Genomic DNA, 20,024 nt, shown 5'->3' with positions numbered 1-20,024 from the left:
GATGTGTGTCAAGATGGTCCGTCTCTTACTTAAACTACATAAAATGTCAAACGTTACTTGTTGTGGAGGCTTTTTAAAAAAAACATCTAAGAGCATGAAATAAATCAGTGTCAGGCAGACTTTTGTCCTGGAAGGTTTGCTCTGAGAAGGGCTTATCTACTCAGTCACACTCAGGTATTCCTGGTGGAAAAATCAAACATGAGAGGATGACGTGTTAAAAATCCACAGGGATTATTTTTAAACCACCTGGCTCAAGAATTAAATGAAAAAAGCTCCAAAACAGCTCCAAGAGAAGTCCAAATTTAACACAAAATAAAGAAGATAAAAAGAATGTTAATCAGTTGGAAAGAGTACGTTAACACTGTGCAAAACACCAGGTTTGTGTTGAGGAATAAAGGGAAGGAACTGTAAAAAGATTAGAGGGACTGTTGGGAATAACGTCCCAGAACCGCAGGAAGAAACCCTGAAGCCCCCGACGGGCTCAACATTTCCACAAAGACATCCTGCTCCATGTGCAAACTGAAAAACCAGAGAAGACAACGAGAAAGCGTGTCTGTTTGTAAAAGAGGGATTTCAAGAAATCACTCTGTTTGTTTATGTTGGCTTAGATGACAGATCATTCAGCTTCTTGAGACTTATGTAAGAAGGAATGAATGAAAAAGCTGAACGACTGCCTTCAATGTCCAACTGAATGGATTCATGGAACAAAACACATTCTGCATAGTCGGACAGAGAAAATAAACAGATTTAAAAAGTGGAAAAAATCCAATTTGCTTTTGTTTGTTTGAGCACCAAATCTTTTCTCAGACACTGAGCAGCAAAAACAACAAATAAAAGCCTTTGGATCCACGTGGAGCAGACCTGTCACATTTTAAAGACGACGAGCAGCACATAAAAACAGGACTGTGCATCCTACAAGACGTAAGGCCACGAGCTTTAAACTCTGCAGCTCGTCAGAGGTAAAGACGAGCGCTATGATGGCGAGGAAAGTGGTGGCTCAACGAGAAAATATTTAATAAGACAGAGTGTCGGAAGAGACACCATTTAAGGACTGAAAGACTGTGATTGGCTCACGTTGCTTTTGCCCAGACACGTAGATGCTTCAGACACCGTGGTTTTTATGAAGGGTGGAGAAAAACATGGAGGTTTCATTAAAAGACACAACAGCACTGAGGAACTCACCAGGCTGCTCAGCAGGAGTCTCCTGTTCAGAAACACGAAAGATTACCTGAAGTACGTACAAATCTCAGCAACACTATATAGTGACGCTGGGGGGGTCAAAAGTTGTTCCACTTTAAAGACTGAGCCAGAGTGAGGTTGTTGTCAGATGATTTCATGAAGAATAACACAACAACGTTGTTGATTTTTTTTTTCATCATGAAGGTTTTTATTAAGAGGAACGGTGTACAGTGGTTATCGTTTTACATTTACAATAACAAATAACAAATAGTTCTCCTTGTTCTTTTTTGTTTATACCCCCCTCCTCCTCCCTCCCCACCCCATCCCACAGACTCTCACCCTCCCACCCCCACCACCCTTGTCATCAACGTAATGCTCACACTGTGTGCCGTCATAACAGTTCACTTAGAAAGTACTTTTTTAATGTCCTCTATCAGTTGTCTCCATAGTCGAGTAGTATTACTTGTTGCATTGTGGAACCTTGCTGAAGATAGTTCCATATATGCAATGTCCAGAAAACTATGAAGCCAATGATTAAAGGACACATCATTACTTTTCCATCTTTGAGCTATAATCTTTTTGATTGCAGTGAGTCCTGCCAGCCAGATTTTGCAGGATTCTCCCTGCAGTGATATTTGTGAGTCATCATTCAAAAGGTGTACAGCTGGGTCCAGTGGCAAAATGATTCCTGTCAACGTGCTTAGGCAGTCAACCACTTTTCCCCAAAGCTCCTGGACTGCAGGGCATTCCCACACAACATGAATGAAGGAGCCTATGGTTCCCGGGGGACAAAATGAGCAGTAAGGATCAGGTGTTGCCCCCATTCTATGCCTCACCATTGGTGTTAGATATGCTCTATGGCAATACTTCATATGTATATAGCGGTGGTTAGAATTTTTTGAGGCTCTCTCAATATTGCGCCAAATTAATTCCCAGTCAGGTTTAAACATATCTGTTGAAATTTCTTCCTCCCATGCTTTCATTCCTACTGAGCTCGTTGCATTTTGATTCAATAATTGACCATAAATATAAGACACTATCTTTTTGGGAGCTTCCATTTGATTTTTGTTTACAGGGCTGCTGGCTGCTTTTTCTTCAGGAAATGTTGCTCCATTTAGAAGGTAAACAAAGAGGCTAACCAGCAGCACCAGAGAAATAATCCAAACAAACACTCATTTTATCATTATTTGTTATTATTATTATTTATTATTATTTGTGCTAAATTTGCAAAGTGACAAAAACTTCATGCACTTCTGTGAATACGCAGATTTGTCTCAATACGAGATTTGTCTGCAAAACAATGCAACACTAATAAACATCAACGTTGTGTTAAAATAAAAAGCAATAATATCAAATAAATAAATAAGATGCAATAAGAATGTGATATGAAAACATTAAACTGATTGCTCAGTCATAAATATTGTTTCGATGAACCAACAGCTTATTTCTGCTCTTGTGCCAAGAAACTGACTATATGAACCATAGACTGTACATGAAAGATGGGCGGAGCCTCTGTGACATCACCTGGAGGTATCTGAAGAGCTGAACTGAAGCTCATTGGCCGGTTACCACCGTCGCCATTTTAGCAGCGTTACGTAAAGTGTCTCACACGGAAAATACAAAAATGGGCAAAGAGGTGGAGCTTAGAGGTGGGTTCTGAGTGATTTACATGTATCAGACTCCACCCTGCCTGTAGCTAAGAGCTAACTAAGCTAACAGAGGCTAACCAGCTAACGAAGGTAAGTGGGCTAAAGCTAAGTCACGCTGTTAACTGGTTAAAAACTGCGGTTGTTCTTTACATCTCCTTCTTGAAACAGGGTATTGGGTACCTGTCAATCAAAAAGACACGCCCCTACTTATGCCAAATTTGGAGATGACATTACTTCCAAACAGGGGAGTTAAAAAAAAAATCACTCCCCTACAGTTGTTCTGAAGTTAAACCTATTAAACCTAAAATCTTTTTTTTTTTTTTTTTTTTTACCAGGCTTTAAACATGTTTATTTCTGTTGTGAAGTTGGTCTTTTTAACATAGGAGTCAGGGGGATTTGCCACGGTTTGGGGCCCCTGGTGGATGAAGGGGGAACTGCAGTTTTGGCGCCGGCAGCTGCTGCTTGATATGAACACCGTTTACATATTCTGCAGACTGACAATTTCTTTAGAGGTGACCTGGTCTGCTGGCTTGTGTGAAAACTTTTGTACCTTCTCTCTGAACTGAGTGTCTGTCATTCATTGGGATTCTCTAACAATAACAAGAAATATAAAATAACGACATACATAATAGAAAATAATTCAGTAAAATGAGTTAATTAAATTTAAAAAAAAACAAAACAAAACTATTTTTTATTTGTGCATGATTTTACATTTACAGCCGTCTGCTGACCAATGTGGCCTAATAATGTCTATGAACAAAATCTGGTATAAAAGCATCAAACATGAATAATTTTCTGCTTTTTTCCCCAAGACTCACTCGATCAATTTCAGACCTCTTTAAAACAACCGAACATTTAATTTTATTTAGGATTTTAATATTTTAGATACCCATTTGAATATTCAAATGATAAATTATTAAATGAAAGACACACAAAACTTGAAATATAATGCACATAATAAATATCAGGAGGGCAGGACTTTGGTGCTGGATATGTTAAAGATTAAGACTCCTTCTGCTGACCTTTGGAAGTCACTCACACTAACTTCCATGAAAACAACATTGTTACAGTTTAAAACTCTGCATTTGGCAGACAAGTTGTCATGTTGGACATTTTTACTGGTTTCCACCAGATCAACTCTTTTCCCCACTTAATGCAGATGAAGGGTATACTGGTGTTTTTGCCTGTTTTGTGTGGGATCACGGCACCACCAGTGGGCACTAGGAGTGATTTGCTAATGTGATTAATAAAATGTTGATTAAATGAACATTTTCACACACACTCACAAATTTAGGATTTTTTTCAAGATGGCACCATTGTCATACTTCCTGTTGGTCACGCTCAGGTTTGATCCCAACAGAAAGTCGGATATCAGCCCGCCTCAGCCACAGTTTTAGGAGAGATCGTGGAAAGTTTTTGTGTAGAAGAGCTAATCTGCTCAGGTACGCTCAGGGATTCATGGTGGAGCATTCAGACATGAGTGGAGGATTTTTATAAACCACTTGGCCAAGAATCAGAGAACAAACTCTAATACAGCTGCAAGGAAACAGTAAAAATAGTAAAGCTGAAGACACATTTTCAATTACTGAAATTATTTGTGCAAATGGGGAAAAACCCAAGCAGAGCAGTTCACAGATTTAAACCTGAGCGTTTCTACTTCTGTTTCTAACAAATTTTCATTAATTTTCCATTTAAAATTGATCGCTTCTCGTCCTTCTACATCTAATTGGCTATTAAATTATTAACCCACAGAAAATGCTGAAAGAGGACCAATGGTCTGCGCAGAAGAAGCGATGCCTCCAGTTCCCTCGTGAAGAGCAGCTTCCATCTCTGAAATGATCGCAATTCAATTCCTCCCTGGATTGGCAGCAAGAGGAGAAAGAAGTTGGGTGGAAGAGGAGAAAGCTAGCTGCTGTGTGTTATCTCTATAATGGCAGGGGTCTCCTGAGAGTTGGAGGTGGTCAGGCGGAGCGGCTGCTTTTTGCGAGTCGTTTAAAATCCAAGCCTGGAGCCGGTAAGGAGGACGCGGCTGTTTGTTGTGATTAGCAAACTAAAGAGCTGCTGCTGGAGACGCTGTGTTTTATTCTTTCACCACTTCAAGCTTCCTTTGAGTGTCTTTCCTGACCGATGACACCGTCTTCTCCAAAGAGCTACAAGACGGATGGATGGAAGCGCTACTTGTGAGTGTGGGTGTGGTGTATGGACAAGGAATGATAAGGCCAGCCTCAGCATCCATTCACACTGCTGCCACTCACTGAGAAAAATATGTACATTTTAAAGAGAAAACCCCCAGAAGAAGAGGGATGGAAGCATTTATTAATGTGGTAAGTGAAGTCTTACCTTCATATGTTCCACTCTCCAGCAGGGCTCCACTTTTCTCCAACTCAATGAAGCGGTCAACGGTGACAAAATTATAATCCACGCCTGGGACTTCACCCTCCTTTGGCTGCCTGGTGGTACCTGTGGGAGAAAAGAGAGACGAGTCAGAGCCTTGCTGCCGCATAGCAGGAGATTTCAGGCAAAAATGTGGCTCTTTTTTGTCCTTCTTTCAGGAAGAATGATAAAATATGGGCTGAAACGCCAACCCTGACCTGGCTCCATTCTTTACATGTTCTCTTCATTTCCCTTCCTGCACAGCTGAGACCTGAGCAATGTGCTTTCAGATAGAAGTAAGCACCGAATCAGCAGCTAAGTGATGCAATTTGGACACCAAAAGGTGAAATCAAGTCAATTTGCATGGAGGTGACAGCATGTGGAGGACTCCCTGACTCCGGTGCTGCCAGCTGACTGCAACACCAGGGAGGGACGGGAATAATTTCCTCTGCAATAAGACGCGTCTTACGTCAAGCTTACTGACAGGACAATTAACTCTGATCCAGTTACTAAAACCTGGGGTGTCGAAGTGTTTCTGACGTTAAAGTGTGGTACTAACTACTTCCTGGATGCTTCCTCATCGTTGTGTACTAATTGAACTTGTTGAAACCGATCCGAGCTGTGATTATGTGCAGCATTTTACCACCCGGCTGCTAATGGGGTTGTGAATATCTTCCACACTACAAGCAAAGCCATAAAACACACTTGTTAAACTCTATCTACAGCATATAGGAGGAGTATTAATTAAAACGGAAGATGGTCCAGTTAGAGAAAATATCTTGAAGCAAGATAATTATGTCGAACTATTTAGCATGATGTGAATGCAAAGCTAATAAAATAATCATTTAATTCAGTTCAAACCAACATACATCATTAAACAAAGTGAAAATACAGAATTTTGAAGATCTGATTCATTTTAAAATTGATCAAATTGTGCAGAGGGTTGAAAATGATCTGTTACAACAGCATCCAAAGGTTTGTCCAGCTGAAGGAGACTAAATTTAGGCCCATTTGTGCTCGATGCAGAGGAAGGATAAGCAGACAGACAGACATTTTTATACATATTCTGTGTTGGTTACTAACATTATTTGGTCTGTTTTCAAGGAGCATTGCTATTTGTTACTTAATGCAGAAAAACAGAGCAATACCACCACAAATCACTGGGGGCGGTGTTGAGTTGTTTGACACACAACTAATGAAAGGAACAAACCATAGAAGAAGAGGAGCAGGAGGAAGAACTAAATAAAAAGAACCTGAAGAAGATGCAAAAGAAGTTGAGAACAGCAGAAATTTTGTGGGTTTATTCTTCTTCTGGTGTTTTCGGACGGTTGTAAACAACTTTATGGAAGCACATTACCGCCACCAACTCAGTCAAAACACGGACGTGAACTTTGAACTCAGCAATGCCCCCTAGAGGTTGAAAGGAAAGGACACACACGACAACTTTGGAAACACATTTCCACATTTACGTATGAAAAGGAGCAGAAATGGACCTCAGATGAACAACCAGGAGAAAGTAAACTTTACAGATCACTCTTTTAGTGTTAGCTTCCCTTCAAAGCTTTCTAAACATTTTCTTCCCTTTACACAACAGTTGGACAGATGTGCAGCGATGAGGAAGCTGTCTCTGCTGTTACATTACATTTACTTTCTATGAGTACACACACATTTAGAAATGAACTGACTCAGGTGTCAGCTTTAAACTGTGTGATGCTCTGGTACAGGAAAGAGGACATAGTTTCATTAAAACAGCCAAGAACAGTAAAGCTGCCTTCAGCATTTTATTGAAAATGATGTAAAAAGAATAATCTTGAGCAGCAGCTTTACAATCGTTCTCAGTCTGGGTGTGGAGCAGAGGTCAACATCTGCTCCAACTGTAGCTGGAGACAGAAACATGAGGGGTGCTTATTTCAGCACAACACCGGGCGTCCTGTGTCTAGTTTTAGCTAGAAGAAAGGCCTTTAGCAGCGCTGATGTTCATTGGGGAGAGTAAGAACATTACGTGCTTTAATGCAAGTCTCCAATGCCAACTAAAAACTCAAGATTTGTCACTAGTTACTTTTTAGAAAAAGTGTTGGTAAATGGGTCTGAACACTTCCTAAATATGGCAAAAACAATTGGGAACAGTGTCTACAGCAGTGGCCCGTCATCCCTAACACACGAAAATATGACAAAGTATGGCAAAACGCCCTGCGATGGAGTGGCGCCCTGTCCAGGATAGGGCAGTGACAATTTGATTTCGTCTGAATTTGATTCAATTCCGATTTATTGGGTGTCGATTTGATTTAAATTGCGATTCCCACAATTCTTCCACACTGTTGATTTTTGTAGTCTAAAAATAAAAAGTACAAAACTTTTTTTTGTTTGGTAGTCATCTTTCTTGATTTGAGTTAGAAAGAAACAGAGTAGCCAGACCATCGTTCTGCTGCTATAACACCCAAGACTTGTACAAAGATCAACTAGAACAGTAAAAATGACTAAATTTTCATAATGGATTATTTTTATTTATTTTAAAAGAATTTTTTTTTTTTTTAAACAAAAAAAAAAAAAAAAAAAAAAATCGATTTTAATATTGTAAAAGCGAAAAATCCTAACAGGCCTATTTGATTTTAATTTTTTTTATTAGATTTACCACCCCAAGTCCAGGATGCACCCTGCCTCTCACCTAATGACTGCTGGGATAGGCTCCAGCTTCCCCGCAGCCCTTAATCCGACTAGCGGTACGGATAATGAATGAATGGAAGAACATCACAAAACACTGCTCTACTTCTACAGTTCTCTTAACCAGTGATCCCCAACTCTGCTCCTCAAATCCCACTGTCCTGCAGGTACTAGGTGTTTCCCTGATGCAACCCACCTGATTCAAATGAAAGGGATCTCTGATGAGCTCTGCACAGGTCTGCTGTTAACCCATCCGTTTGAGTCCGGTGTGTTGAAGCAGAGAAACATCAAAGGTGTGCCGGACGGTGGGCCTTGAGGACTGGAGCAGTGGGTTCCCGCTCTAAGGTTTTTCTTTGTGTGTGTTTATTAGGTAAACACAAAATATGATTGTCATTATCAGTGTTTCCCGATCCCATGGACCTGCCTCTCGCCCAGTGATTGCTGGGATGGGCTCCAGATTCCCACGGCCTTTAACTGGAACGAACGGGTAAGAAAATGGATTGATGGGTGTTTCCTAATCCTAGACTTTGTGAAAAACCATGGCCCTGCATGATTTAGAGGTAACCCCAGTTCAGACACATGAATTGAATGGGTCGTTAGCACCCTTGCAAAGATCTCGATAAGCAAGGTCAGTAGGCCGAATCAAGTGTGTTGGAGCAGGACTAAGACATGCGGGGCAGTGGTACTTGAGGACTAGGACTAGATCAAACAGTTTGTTATCACTGATATTACCAGAACATCCGCTGGAAATCAAATTTTTAGTAGAAATGACCTTGGAGGAAGTTCTCTCAGAATGCTTTTCTATCTAGGATATGGTGCTAATCTCAACAGGAAGTAGTAGTGATGATGATTGTGTAATAATGGGGTTGAAGGGGGAAATTCCAAAACATTACTTACTCTGTACAATGTTTTAGTATTACCATATTTCAGTTATTGTGTAGAGGTCTGGGGGACCACTTTTAAGACTACTCTGCAAAGACTAGTTATTCTACAAAAAAGAGCCATAAGGGTTATCAATCATGCAGGATACATAGATCATACAAATAATTTATTTTTGAAAGTACGTTGCCTTAAACTCTGTGACTTAGCTCAGTTTAAAATAGCTCAATTTATGTTCAAAATTCAAAGTAATAAGATGTCATATAATGTACAAAAGATGTTTAAAGACAGAGTTGCTGTGTACAGTCTGCGAGGTAAAGCCATGTTACAGAAGCCATATGTAGGAACCGCCATAAAAAGCAGATGTGTTTCCATTTATGGAGTAACTTTATGGAATAGACTAAGTGATGATTGAAAATCATGGAGTAATATTTTCCTTTTTAAAAAAATAATAAGGAATTGTTATTAGATAAATATAAACAAGAAAACAATTCATAATTTAATTTGTTGTTTTAATTATGTCCTTTGACTGATGATTCAGTTTGTAAAGGTTTGCTATATAATTGTGTTGAAATATATTTTTTCCATTCATTTATATAAAAAGGTAATAAAAAATTACACTTTCCCACTTTTTTACATTAAGAAATTGAAGTTTACTTCCAGTTGAATAAAATTCAACACAGCACCATCAGGAAAATCTATTTGATTTGACTCGATATTCCTCTTCCAACCTGCAGCGCCTCCATGACCACCCACAAAGTGAGAGAATCACTGACCTGTGTAAAGCAATGACCACCGGCTGGAACTTCTATAGCTGATCTCAGATATACTCATTAAGCAGCTTTACTATCTCTGTTTCCTATCAGTTTTATAAATGAAGATAATTTAAAAATAAAAAGGCAGAAAGTATTTAAAGAGGAAAACCTGCATGATCTGCTTGTCTGGTGGTGACTGCAGCTGTTCAGATGCGAGTCACATGGAAGAATATGAAACACCTTGTGCACTTTTGCTATCCTGCTCAGCAAAGTGTGAACCTTCAAAGTACAGAACATCAAACTGGAACCCGCAGGCAGAGTGATTTGTTGGAGCTTATAAGAGCAAATGATCAGTGGGGAGCCTTGTTTGTTGGAGAAACGATTGTCTAAAACCTGCTTGTGTTTCTGTGGCACCTCCAGTAAGAGCTTCTTGATTGTGTCTGGCTGCATGGGGGCTTGTGTACCCGTCAGATTAGCACGTCCTCGCAGACAAAGCTACTAGCTGAGCAGCACAAACACGTTTGAAAAGAAGACCTTTGATGTTGCCCAACTATATTTAGCAGCATCTTCTGCTGGGGGAGTTGCAACCACAATGCCAATCAATTTTTAACACATGGTACGTGAGTCACAACAAAATAAAATAACTTTTCAAGCACAAGATTTCTGCTTTCTAGAAGGAATATTAGGCAGTATGTACAAAGCCTTCGTTACAGAAGTCTGTTCATCGTTTTGCCTTTGTTCTCAAGCCCCTCCAGGTGGATTTCTGGGTCAACTCCGGCGAGCGGGAAGCACTTGCTGATGGCTGTTTGAAACAAACGGGTTTTATTTAAAGTGAAAACAAGTAAACAAACCCCTGCAGCAAACAGTTGTTAAAACTGTCCAGTTTGTTTTAGCAACTCACAAAGTAACAGAACTGTAGAAAATGCAAACATTTCCACGCATTAATTAAATAAAAAACATATTTTTTGTTTATTCCATGAAAGAAATTACTATGTTGTTGCAGGCTTTTATGTATTTATTTATTTATTTTAATTAGAAATAAATATTCATTCAAGTCTGGATCCAGACGGTAAGAAGTGCTGGCAGAAGCAACTTCCTTATCTTCCTGTCTTTCACTTGAAGAAGTCTCAGACTAAACAGTCGTTTCCTTACGCTGTTGTGTAGGGCTTAAATGTGTAGCCTAGCAACAACAGAGCTGATGACATCACAAGCTTAAAGAGAGCTGAAGGACCTCTGTCTTTTAACTTTCCCCCGTCATGTTGTCTAGATCTTATTCAACTTTAAAGCTGGGCACCAAAGATTATTCAGGGCCGTGTTTTGGCTCCTTTCTCTATATTCCTTCCGTGTCCATGTTAGCGTCCATTTCGTCAGCTGGAAATCTCATATTTCCCATTAGAAAACTTGGAAAGTCTCTGTCCTCTCTCTGCCTGGCTTCTGCCATGAATTCTCTTGCTTTCCTCTTGGACTTGCATGGCGTTTGGTGGGTTATATTACCAGTTGTATCAACGTTACCAGCTGATCCAGCTAGTAAACATCAGTTTATGCAAATCACTAGTTTATCTGGAGCACCGTCAACCTTGTATGATTACTTCATTTATGATTAAATCCAAAGAAACTAATTTGTTGAAGGCAGTTTGCTGCAGAAACGTGAAACTTTTTTCATTTGTACAAAGTTCACAGATGGACGACTCATGAACAGTCCACTGGAGGAAGATTAAATGTGAAGCTCTGAGTTTTTATTACAGGTGGAAGGTCATGGACAGGCAGGCAGGAAGTAAGAAAACAAGCTCACATGGGGTAAAAGGTGAAAAATCTCTCCAAAAATACAAGTTAGAGTTAAAAACTAAACGAAAAAGGGAGAAAGCCTCGGAAATAAAGCCAAATGTCAGTGATGAGTTGATCCAACACAGGTAATGAGTAATCAGCAGTAACATGCTGGAAAGAAAAAGTAAAGGCAATGCACAACAAAAGAGGCGAACAGATGAATGAACATGATTTGAACTCGTAGGATGCGGTATAATTACGGCACGCTATGGCCTGATTATGCATGGTATAGTTCAGTGATGCTGCAACAGATAAAATATGACAGGATAAGCTATGATTAATCCATGCACCAACACTATTCACATCAGCACTTGTGTACACTGTTAATGAAAGGTAGGAATCCACCTTTATACTGCAGGGCTTGCAGGACTGCTTCAAAGACTGCGGAGCAGCACGAACAGATAACAGGAACGAATAGCTTACAAGGTATCTGGCTTTTCTCTGTGAGCTTACAGAAGACGGTCATGCTCTGTAATCTGGATGCAAAATGGTACAAAAAAGCAGCACAAAGAGAAGGGACGTGTAATGAGAGGCTGGAAATGGGTTCATGTGAATGATAAGAGGAATGGATCAGAGTGATTTGGACTGTGTCGTACGCAGCAAGTCGTCCAGCTGCTCTCCAGTCACAGCGAACACCTGCAGCAGGTTCACACTGGGACATGTGTTCCTGCATTACTGTGGCTCAGAGCAACGTCTGCGTTAATAAAATAGACCAGATTAACTGTGTGACCTCTGTGTTCGGCTGCACAGCTGCACACTGGACAGTAAAATCACTCCAATGAGCAACAATCTGAACATGACTGCAGGAAATGTAAAAAGGCTCAACAGGGACTCGAACAGGCTCTGGAAGGCCAAAAGACTGGCCTCTGTTTGAAACAAAGGCTTTACATCCAGAGCATATCCTGAAGCATCACACACACACACACACACACACACACACACACACACACACACACACACATTGTGCTGTGTGTTTATGCTCGGCAGTGTTAGCACTGAGCCCGAGGAAAAAGATTACCCCACCGGCATTCAGACAAATCCTTTCCAAACAGCTACACAGTAAAGAGCAAAAAACTGAACAAAACTATGAGGTGTGACAAACTTTTGTCTTAAACAGATTTGAATTTGCTGAATGAAAGCAGAAATGTGACTGAACGCAGAGAAAAGCATCAAAGGCACAAGGCAGGCAATGCGTGGCTGAGCAGAGATATGATTTAAGTGCATTTCATGGGCTTAAAGGGAAGGGTTTGGCATCTGGATGGAGAATATATATAAAATAAAAAACAGAGGCAGTCTCAGGAATTAATGCGCCTCATCTCTCTAAAGCAGCTCTGTCCTGAGGTTTGAGGCAGCTGAGACTGAACAAAACACCTTGGGTATCAATATTCAGAATGAAATGAAAGGCATTGCTTACCTTGACAGCCATCATTTCTTAGAAATGCAGCTTCTGGTAGGAGAGAAGTGTACTTCTAATGGATGAATTACTCCCATATGGACACAAAATGCTCACATCAGTGCTTTATTTTGGATATCTAGACAATTTTCAAGTGCAGTGAATCAAAACTTGTCACATAAGGCAAACTTTTCATGTGTACCCATCTCATTTAACTCTTTCTCCACAAGGCAAAGTTTTCCGCCTCTTGTGCAAAACGACCCAAACAAATAAAGTAAATCTCTGCAACTACAAAAGCAGTATGTCTAACCTTGGTTTTAAATTGCCAGTTTTGTTTCTCCATGTTGTTTTTCTATGCTTCTTAGTGTGGGCAAAGATCATCTTTGCTGCTTGTACCTCATGCTGCCGTCGGCACAGGAGGCTCCAGTCAAGAATAGGTTAAATGAACAGACTATTTACTGATGCTTGCCTTAAACCGGATGGTGCATGTGTGTATGAAACACAAGGAAACAAGCAGCCTAGGTAGCAGCCAGGTCCCCTGCATGAATGAAACTATTTATCTATCGACTGTGGCAGCATCTTCCACAAAATCAAATCAAATGTCAAAAGCATGAAACCGTTCCTACAATCTGACTGCATCAAAGCGTGAACGCGGTACACCGTCGCACATCTGCTTGGATTTGTTTCAGCACAATTCCAACAGCAGCTGTTCCGGCTCCTGTGTGAACTTCCATGTTCATCGTGCTGCTTATGAAGTTAAAAAAGCATCAAGTTCAGGTGTATTAGATCTGCTGGTGGTGAGAGATCTGGGTTAGAGAGGATTATCTAGCTTACAGTCTGCGTAGAGGCTCCGGCGCTGCACACCACGCCGCTTTGTGGACAATAGCCTGCGGCCGGATGTGTGAGGCGGTCCCGCCCCTTTCACACCCCAAAACTATTTTTAACGACCAGCCAAGATGGTGTCAGCAAGGCCTATTGTAACTATTCTAATCTAGCCATTAGCCAATTAGGAAGTGACGGGCAGCTGTAATGCGCCTGCATTAGAGGGCTGGATTAGTTTCCATTCAGCTCCTGCCTGCACACTGTGGGGAGGTGGAGGGCTGAGGCGCCGCGCCACAGAAAGCTGCTTTCACTGCACTTTGCTGTTTCACTGTTTTACTGACGATGAAGAGCAGGGACTTAATAAAGTCTAATTACATATCATTTAAGCAGTCATAAAAGCATACCAAGCAGGAAGTGCACACACACACTTCACCGTGTTGAAGATGAAACTTAATATCTGCTTTGCAGCCAAATCATATCGAATGTTTAGCTGCGCTGGCAAAGACTGAGCACTAAACACTGCTGGATCTCCACCAATGTGTGTATTTCTTTGTGTGAAATTCCACTAAATTAGATTTCTAGGTGTATTCCAGTTCAGTGAGGATGATTGTGTTGCTTATTGACAGCCAGTAATGTGGGATAGATGAGAGCGCCAGACACTGAAGAACGTTGCTCTGCCCGCTGGCCCTCTGCCGGACTCCCCCTGAATGCCATTAATAGCTCTGCCCTCAAGGAGATTCTAGGTGGGCTCCCTGCATAGCAACCACACATAGAGACGCCAGCGTCTGACTGGACGGCACATGAATTAAAATACAGCATTTAAAATAATCCTTGTGATAAATAAGAAAACATTTCGCATCGCATTCTTACTGCAGTCGTTTATCTCTAGTGGCCTTTTCTCTGCTTGACAAACACAGCAATAATAGTTTGAGTACTTTCTAAACTGAATTTATATTGACTATAAATCCACACGAGCAATCTAATCCTACTGCAGTGCAAAACATAAAATAAAAAAAAAAGAAGAAGTCACACAAGTCCAATTAAATCACACGAGCGTCTCAAGCTGGAGCAGAAACCTGAGTGTGCTGCCAAACTACGTCTTATTACAGCAGGCTAGAGTTTTTATCATGATGCATGCCAAAATGTGAAAAGATTCCTCTGTGGATGGGTTGAAAATGCACCGAAGCAGCAAAAATATCTGATTTTTACGGCAAGCTAAACAACAGATTTCAGTTCATGAAGTTTTTAAGGAGCTCATCAGATCTGGCATTCAGCAAGCGAGCTTATATAGTCAAACTTTAACCATTCTGGGTGGGATATTCTATTTGTTTTCACCCCTTTAACAAAATGCAAAAGAAAAACAATATTTTGCAAATATGTATATTTATTTATGATTTATTGTAGTACATGTAGTTGTAGAAGACATGTACCAGATTGTAAACAAACAGGGTTTTGAGCAAAGTTTTCACCACAAAGGGATGAAACAGGTCTGAGACACTGAATATGATACACATGGCATTATTCTGTTGGTAGCAGATGTCCCACAGGAAGGACGTGATCAATAAATATGTATCAATCCCCAACCGAAAGCCAAGATTCCAGGCTACAATCACAACTGTAGATTCAGTTATTTCTGAGCTGTCACAAAGACATTTTATCTTTAAATCTGTACTCTGGTAGCAGACGGTGCTGCAACAAAAACAGCCCTGTTACATCAGCAAGACTCCAGCAAAAGTAAAAGTCTGTTACCCATAAAAACAGATTCAGTGTGTTTGGTTGTGTACCCCGTGCACACAGAGATTCCTCCTTATTCTCTCAGTCTTCTGATGATGCTAGATGTAGATTGAGGGACATTTTCTGCAAGTTTTCCACAAGATGCAGTTTGTCTCAGATTGGTGAAGCTCTTACATCTGAGGACGTCTCTGAAACATTCCTTTCTTTTCCAGTCACGCTGCTGACCTGCTCCCAGTCAACCTGATTAGTTGCTATCAGTTGTTTTTATATCTCTGCTCATTTCTTTTGTCCCAGCTTTTTACAGGTGTGTTGCTGCCATCAGATTCAAAATAAGCTCATATTTTCATCACACAGTAAAATTAAAATGGATAAAATTGGCTCATTTTCCACACTATCCCACCTCCTACGTTTTCTTTCTTTTTTAATTTGCCTGTTTGATTGGGGGATTTGACTTTGCTTTTCCTGATAAGAAATTCAAGGTCACTGTGTTTTGGACTGATGTTCGAGCCAGAACATTGACAGCACCACAGACTGTATGTAGAGATGGACGTAGCCTCCGTGACGTCACCCGTAGGTTGAAGCTCAGTGGGCTGTTCCTAGCATCGCCATCTTGGCAGGGGCATGCGTGTCCGCCCCTAGCAGATGAAGGGGGAACTGCAGTTTTATGCACTTCCATATAGGCTTCACATTAACTGCTGGGGGTCGTCGCTTGGTCGGCACATTATGGAAATTCCAACAATCTAAGAAAATTACCACCAAATTAGCTGATGTTAGAAAAAAAAGATTCAGATTGGAGACAAACTTGTCTCTGCATACTTAGTCGGTGTGGAAACCAAAAATCTGATACCAGAGTCTGTCTGGGTCTGTCTGTCCTTGTGTGTGACTGTGTGTGTGAAGGAGAACATAAGACTATTTTGAAATATTTTTTTTTAAATACTATGTAATAGATTTGTGTGTGTGAAGGTTTGCTTTAATTTTAATCTTTATGACTTGGTTTTATTATGTAAAACACTTTGTGTTGCCTCTAGCATGAAGAGCCTTTAAGAAATAAAGTTTGATTTGGATTTAATGGGAAACTGTGTCCAAACTTTTGACAGGTACTGTAATTAATCACATATTAAAAGAGGAGATAATAAACTTTGGTACACAGAGATCATAACAGGATGTGTTGATGTAAAGATAGGAAAGATAGATCAGATATGCTACATCCATACGATCATCTTTAATTATAAAAGCATTATTATGTTTCTTTCCTCTATTTCTTTATTTTTCTTTTTTTATTTTCTTGCACTTTTTTTTGTTGAATCTTCTTTTCAATATAGCAGATTTTTCTTTGAAAACCATAAAGGTGTCCCGCAATGTTGCTGCTCAGACATGTTTAGATCTTATTCAGTGTTGTGCAGATGTAAGCTGCAGTCATTCATAGTGTTCAGGAATCATGTGATCAGACTGATGAATGAAAATGATGTAAGATCATATTTATGATCACATGAAGCATAGAAAACCATTCCTCAGTCAAACACTACAGATCCTTGTCTGATCATCTCGTCCTATAAAGAGACAAAAGACGGTAGTAATCCCTCAAAGTTTGCGTAACTCTTGTACGTGTTTTTCCAAGAGTCTCGCACACACGCTATAAACTATGCACAGGAAGTAAATGCAACACGTGCAAACATACCTACCCCTACACAGGGACGCCATCATGAAATCTGTTATCATTGAGATGTGAACCACAGCAACCTCCTCTATCGCTGCTGGGATCTCTGTCTCTTTAGGCTGCCAGTAAATCCTGCCAATGGATCTTCTTATACCTCCAATCACATAGAAAAAACGCCTCCTGTCTTGTTTTGAACCTCAGCATCCGTGTGGATAAAAGCTGTGGTGTCTGCAGGTGGTGGAGACTGAAGAAATGCAGAATGAAGAAGTGGTCGTCGATAATGATCCCAATCGGTGGAGGAGACCTCTGACTGTTGAAAGTTTCCACAAAAAACACCTTTAAGATCGATCCCATTAAACATCTTACAGAAATCAGGGAACATCACAGGGAACATCACAGCGACCACCAGCGTCAGCGAGCTGGCTGAGAAGAGAAGGCAGGACTGTGGACAGATTAGGGGAAAGCTGATGTCATCCATTCCAATATGCGGCCCTGAAGCGACTGCTTTTCAGGCATCAGAGATGTGAACGTGCTGCTGTGTCAGCCTAATCCCCCCCCCCCCCCGGCCCACAACCCCCAGCCTGGCTTGAGCACATCACAATGACAAACAATGACACAATGTGCGGGGACGGCCCACGCCGTTTTATTCATCTCTAACCGCTCATCACGACGGCCTCGCCTGAGGTCTCAGAGTGGGCAGCAGAACTACAAGTATTCAACAGGTACAACGCAGCCACAGCAAGTTTCTATGCAGCCAGGATCTGGTGAAGGATGTGAACCTGCATCCTGACAGGCTGGAATACTCATCACACCCCACACGGTGCTAAATGTCCCATACCGAGACATCTTGGCCTTTTAATAGAAGAGGGTAAGCCATCTGAGAGCGCCATCACCTTTCCTGAGACTGGACCTGCAGCGGCTCAGCAAGCCAGACAAGAACTCAGACCGCCTCACCTTTCCAGTTCCATCTATAGAGACGGCCAGTACAAGTGCATCCACACACACACTGTTCAGCTGCTTGACTCCCAGGCAAGAAACGCCACGACGATGTCAACCGAATGCTTCTACATCAGATCCTCTGATCTGGTCAGCTTTATTCTGTGTGTGGATGACCAGAGTCTGTATGAAGGTAGAAGTCCAACCACGATGGATGATGATGAGCAGGTTGCAGATGTCTGGAGGTGGACTTTAACAAAAAAACAAAACAAAAAACAGCTAAAAGAGTAAAACTATCTGCATGCAGCTCCTTGTATTGGAGCACAGGAAATCAGGAGAATGTTTCTGAGGGTTTTGGCAGGTTTTGGGGGCAGAAACACCATCCATACAAGTGATACGTTGCTATAAAGGAGGCTTTTCAGGCTTTCCCGCCGTGTATAATGAGGCTTTTTCATTGAGAGTTATGGTTTGGGTCAGTCGCAGGAGATATTTACCTTCACCGTTCACTCGACGTTGAAAAGAGAAGAAGACAAACAGCAGTAAGGTCCGGTCGGCTCTGAACTACTGACTTTCCTCATTGTTGGATCATGCTCGCTGTGTGGTTAACGATATGAGGGGGAGAAATGTCTTTACTTTTTGTACAAACTTAACACCAGGCATCAGTTAATCTGCTCCATGGGGTCCACTGTCCTGCAGGTTTTAGATGTTTGCCTGCTCCAACACATTTAACTCAGATAAAATGGATCTTCTACAGCTTGTTGTTGTGTTCTGCATCAGCCTGTAAATAGGCCATTATTGTAAATCATGTGTGTTGAAGCGGGACACATCTAAAACCTCCAGGACAGCAGGCCTACAGGAGCATATTTGCTGACTCATGGTTTATGTCTACGACGCGGCTGCAATATAAAGGTCTGGGATTCATCCTCAGCCTCAGACGTGGTCTGTAAGAGCATGACGGACGGCGCGCCGCATCATGCTGCTGCCACAGTTAGGAATTGTGCAATAAAAGAACCCACCGTTTCTCAAGCTTCCTGACTCTAACGTAATTCCACCCTGCTTCAGGGCGCGCTCTCTACCTTCATTCATGTCCGGGCTATTATCTTCCTGCAGCAGCTCCCTTCCCACGAGCCTTCACAGCAAAATGCCGTGGGAATCCACTTGGTGAGACATTCGGAGAAAAAAACAAACAAACAGAAAATATGACAGCTGGATGCTGTTGCAGCTGTTAGCACTTGCAGCGATCCCGCTCAGCACTTGGACGAGACCCAGAAATTTTTAACCTTATTAATAATTTAGATGTTTAACTGAGAAAATCAGGCTGAGGCTTAAAAATATTGATTTTTCTTTAAATTGAACTTAACCCTGCTGTGCTTGCAGTGGCGCACACCCGGCTTTAATGTGCACATTTAAAATGCAAGAGATCATTACACTGAACTTTACGCTTGTTTTCTTGTTTTTCCTTGTTAAGTCCCAGATTCTCCCTTTGACTCCTACGGCGTGTGAGGAATTCCATCATGTTTGCCTCACAACGAACAAAAGCAAACATTATTCCTTCAGAGTTCATGGTCACTAACTGAGAAGCCCAGCAGGACACACCAGTCCAACTGAACTCAGCCCAGTATATCCAGTAGAGTACATGTGGACTGGTGTGGCATCTTCTCCCTCCTTCCATTACCATTTAATCTCTCTAAGACTGTCACTTAACTGTTTTTCTTCACTTCTTTAATACAAGTGTCCATTAATTTAAGATCCAATTACTTGAACTGCTCTGACGTCCCTCTCATCAGCTGTTCTCCAGCTCCCGGATTCCACCTCCACAAATAATCCCTCGCCAGGCCGCTGCTGCAAACTTTAATTGGATGCTTTAAATAGTGCTCACTATTGCCACTTCCAACCATGTAATTAGGTTTCTCTTCCTATAGAGTTTAATGGTGGTGAGGAGTCGGGCCGAGCAGACGCGTGGAGACAGATATGGGAAAGGCCAGACTGTTTTACACCAGGCTTAATCCAATATCCCCGTCACAGGAATTATCTCACGCCATATTTTCTTTTGCAGGGTGGTTTTTATGGTGCCTCATAAAAACCACAGACTGGTGTTGAATATCCAGCTTCATTGATTTCCTTTTTGGCCGTTAGCTGACTGGGTATTGTTTGCTCTCAGC

General features: G+C 41.3%; 1 protein-coding gene across 1 annotated transcript in view; it reads right to left on the bottom strand.

Moving 5' to 3' along the window:
* Nucleotides 1-20,024, bottom strand: part of magi2a (membrane associated guanylate kinase, WW and PDZ domain containing 2a) — a gene marked incomplete at its 5' end in the record, with an annotated part of 293,628 nt that overhangs the window by 100,099 nt on the left and 173,505 nt on the right. The window contains one exon of the mRNA XM_079263001.1: nucleotides 5,169-5,288. Coding sequence (XP_079119127.1) covers nucleotides 5,169-5,288 — 120 coding nt within the window. The remainder of the gene's footprint in view (nucleotides 1-5,168; nucleotides 5,289-20,024) is intronic.

This window comes from Telmatherina bonti, assembly GCF_933228915.1.
Source record: "Telmatherina bonti genome assembly, chromosome: 23".
Taxonomy (NCBI): Eukaryota; Metazoa; Chordata; class Actinopteri; order Atheriniformes; family Telmatherinidae; genus Telmatherina; species Telmatherina bonti.
The sequence above is the reverse complement of the archived record's forward strand: the minus strand, read 5'-3'. Positions and strand labels throughout refer to the sequence as shown.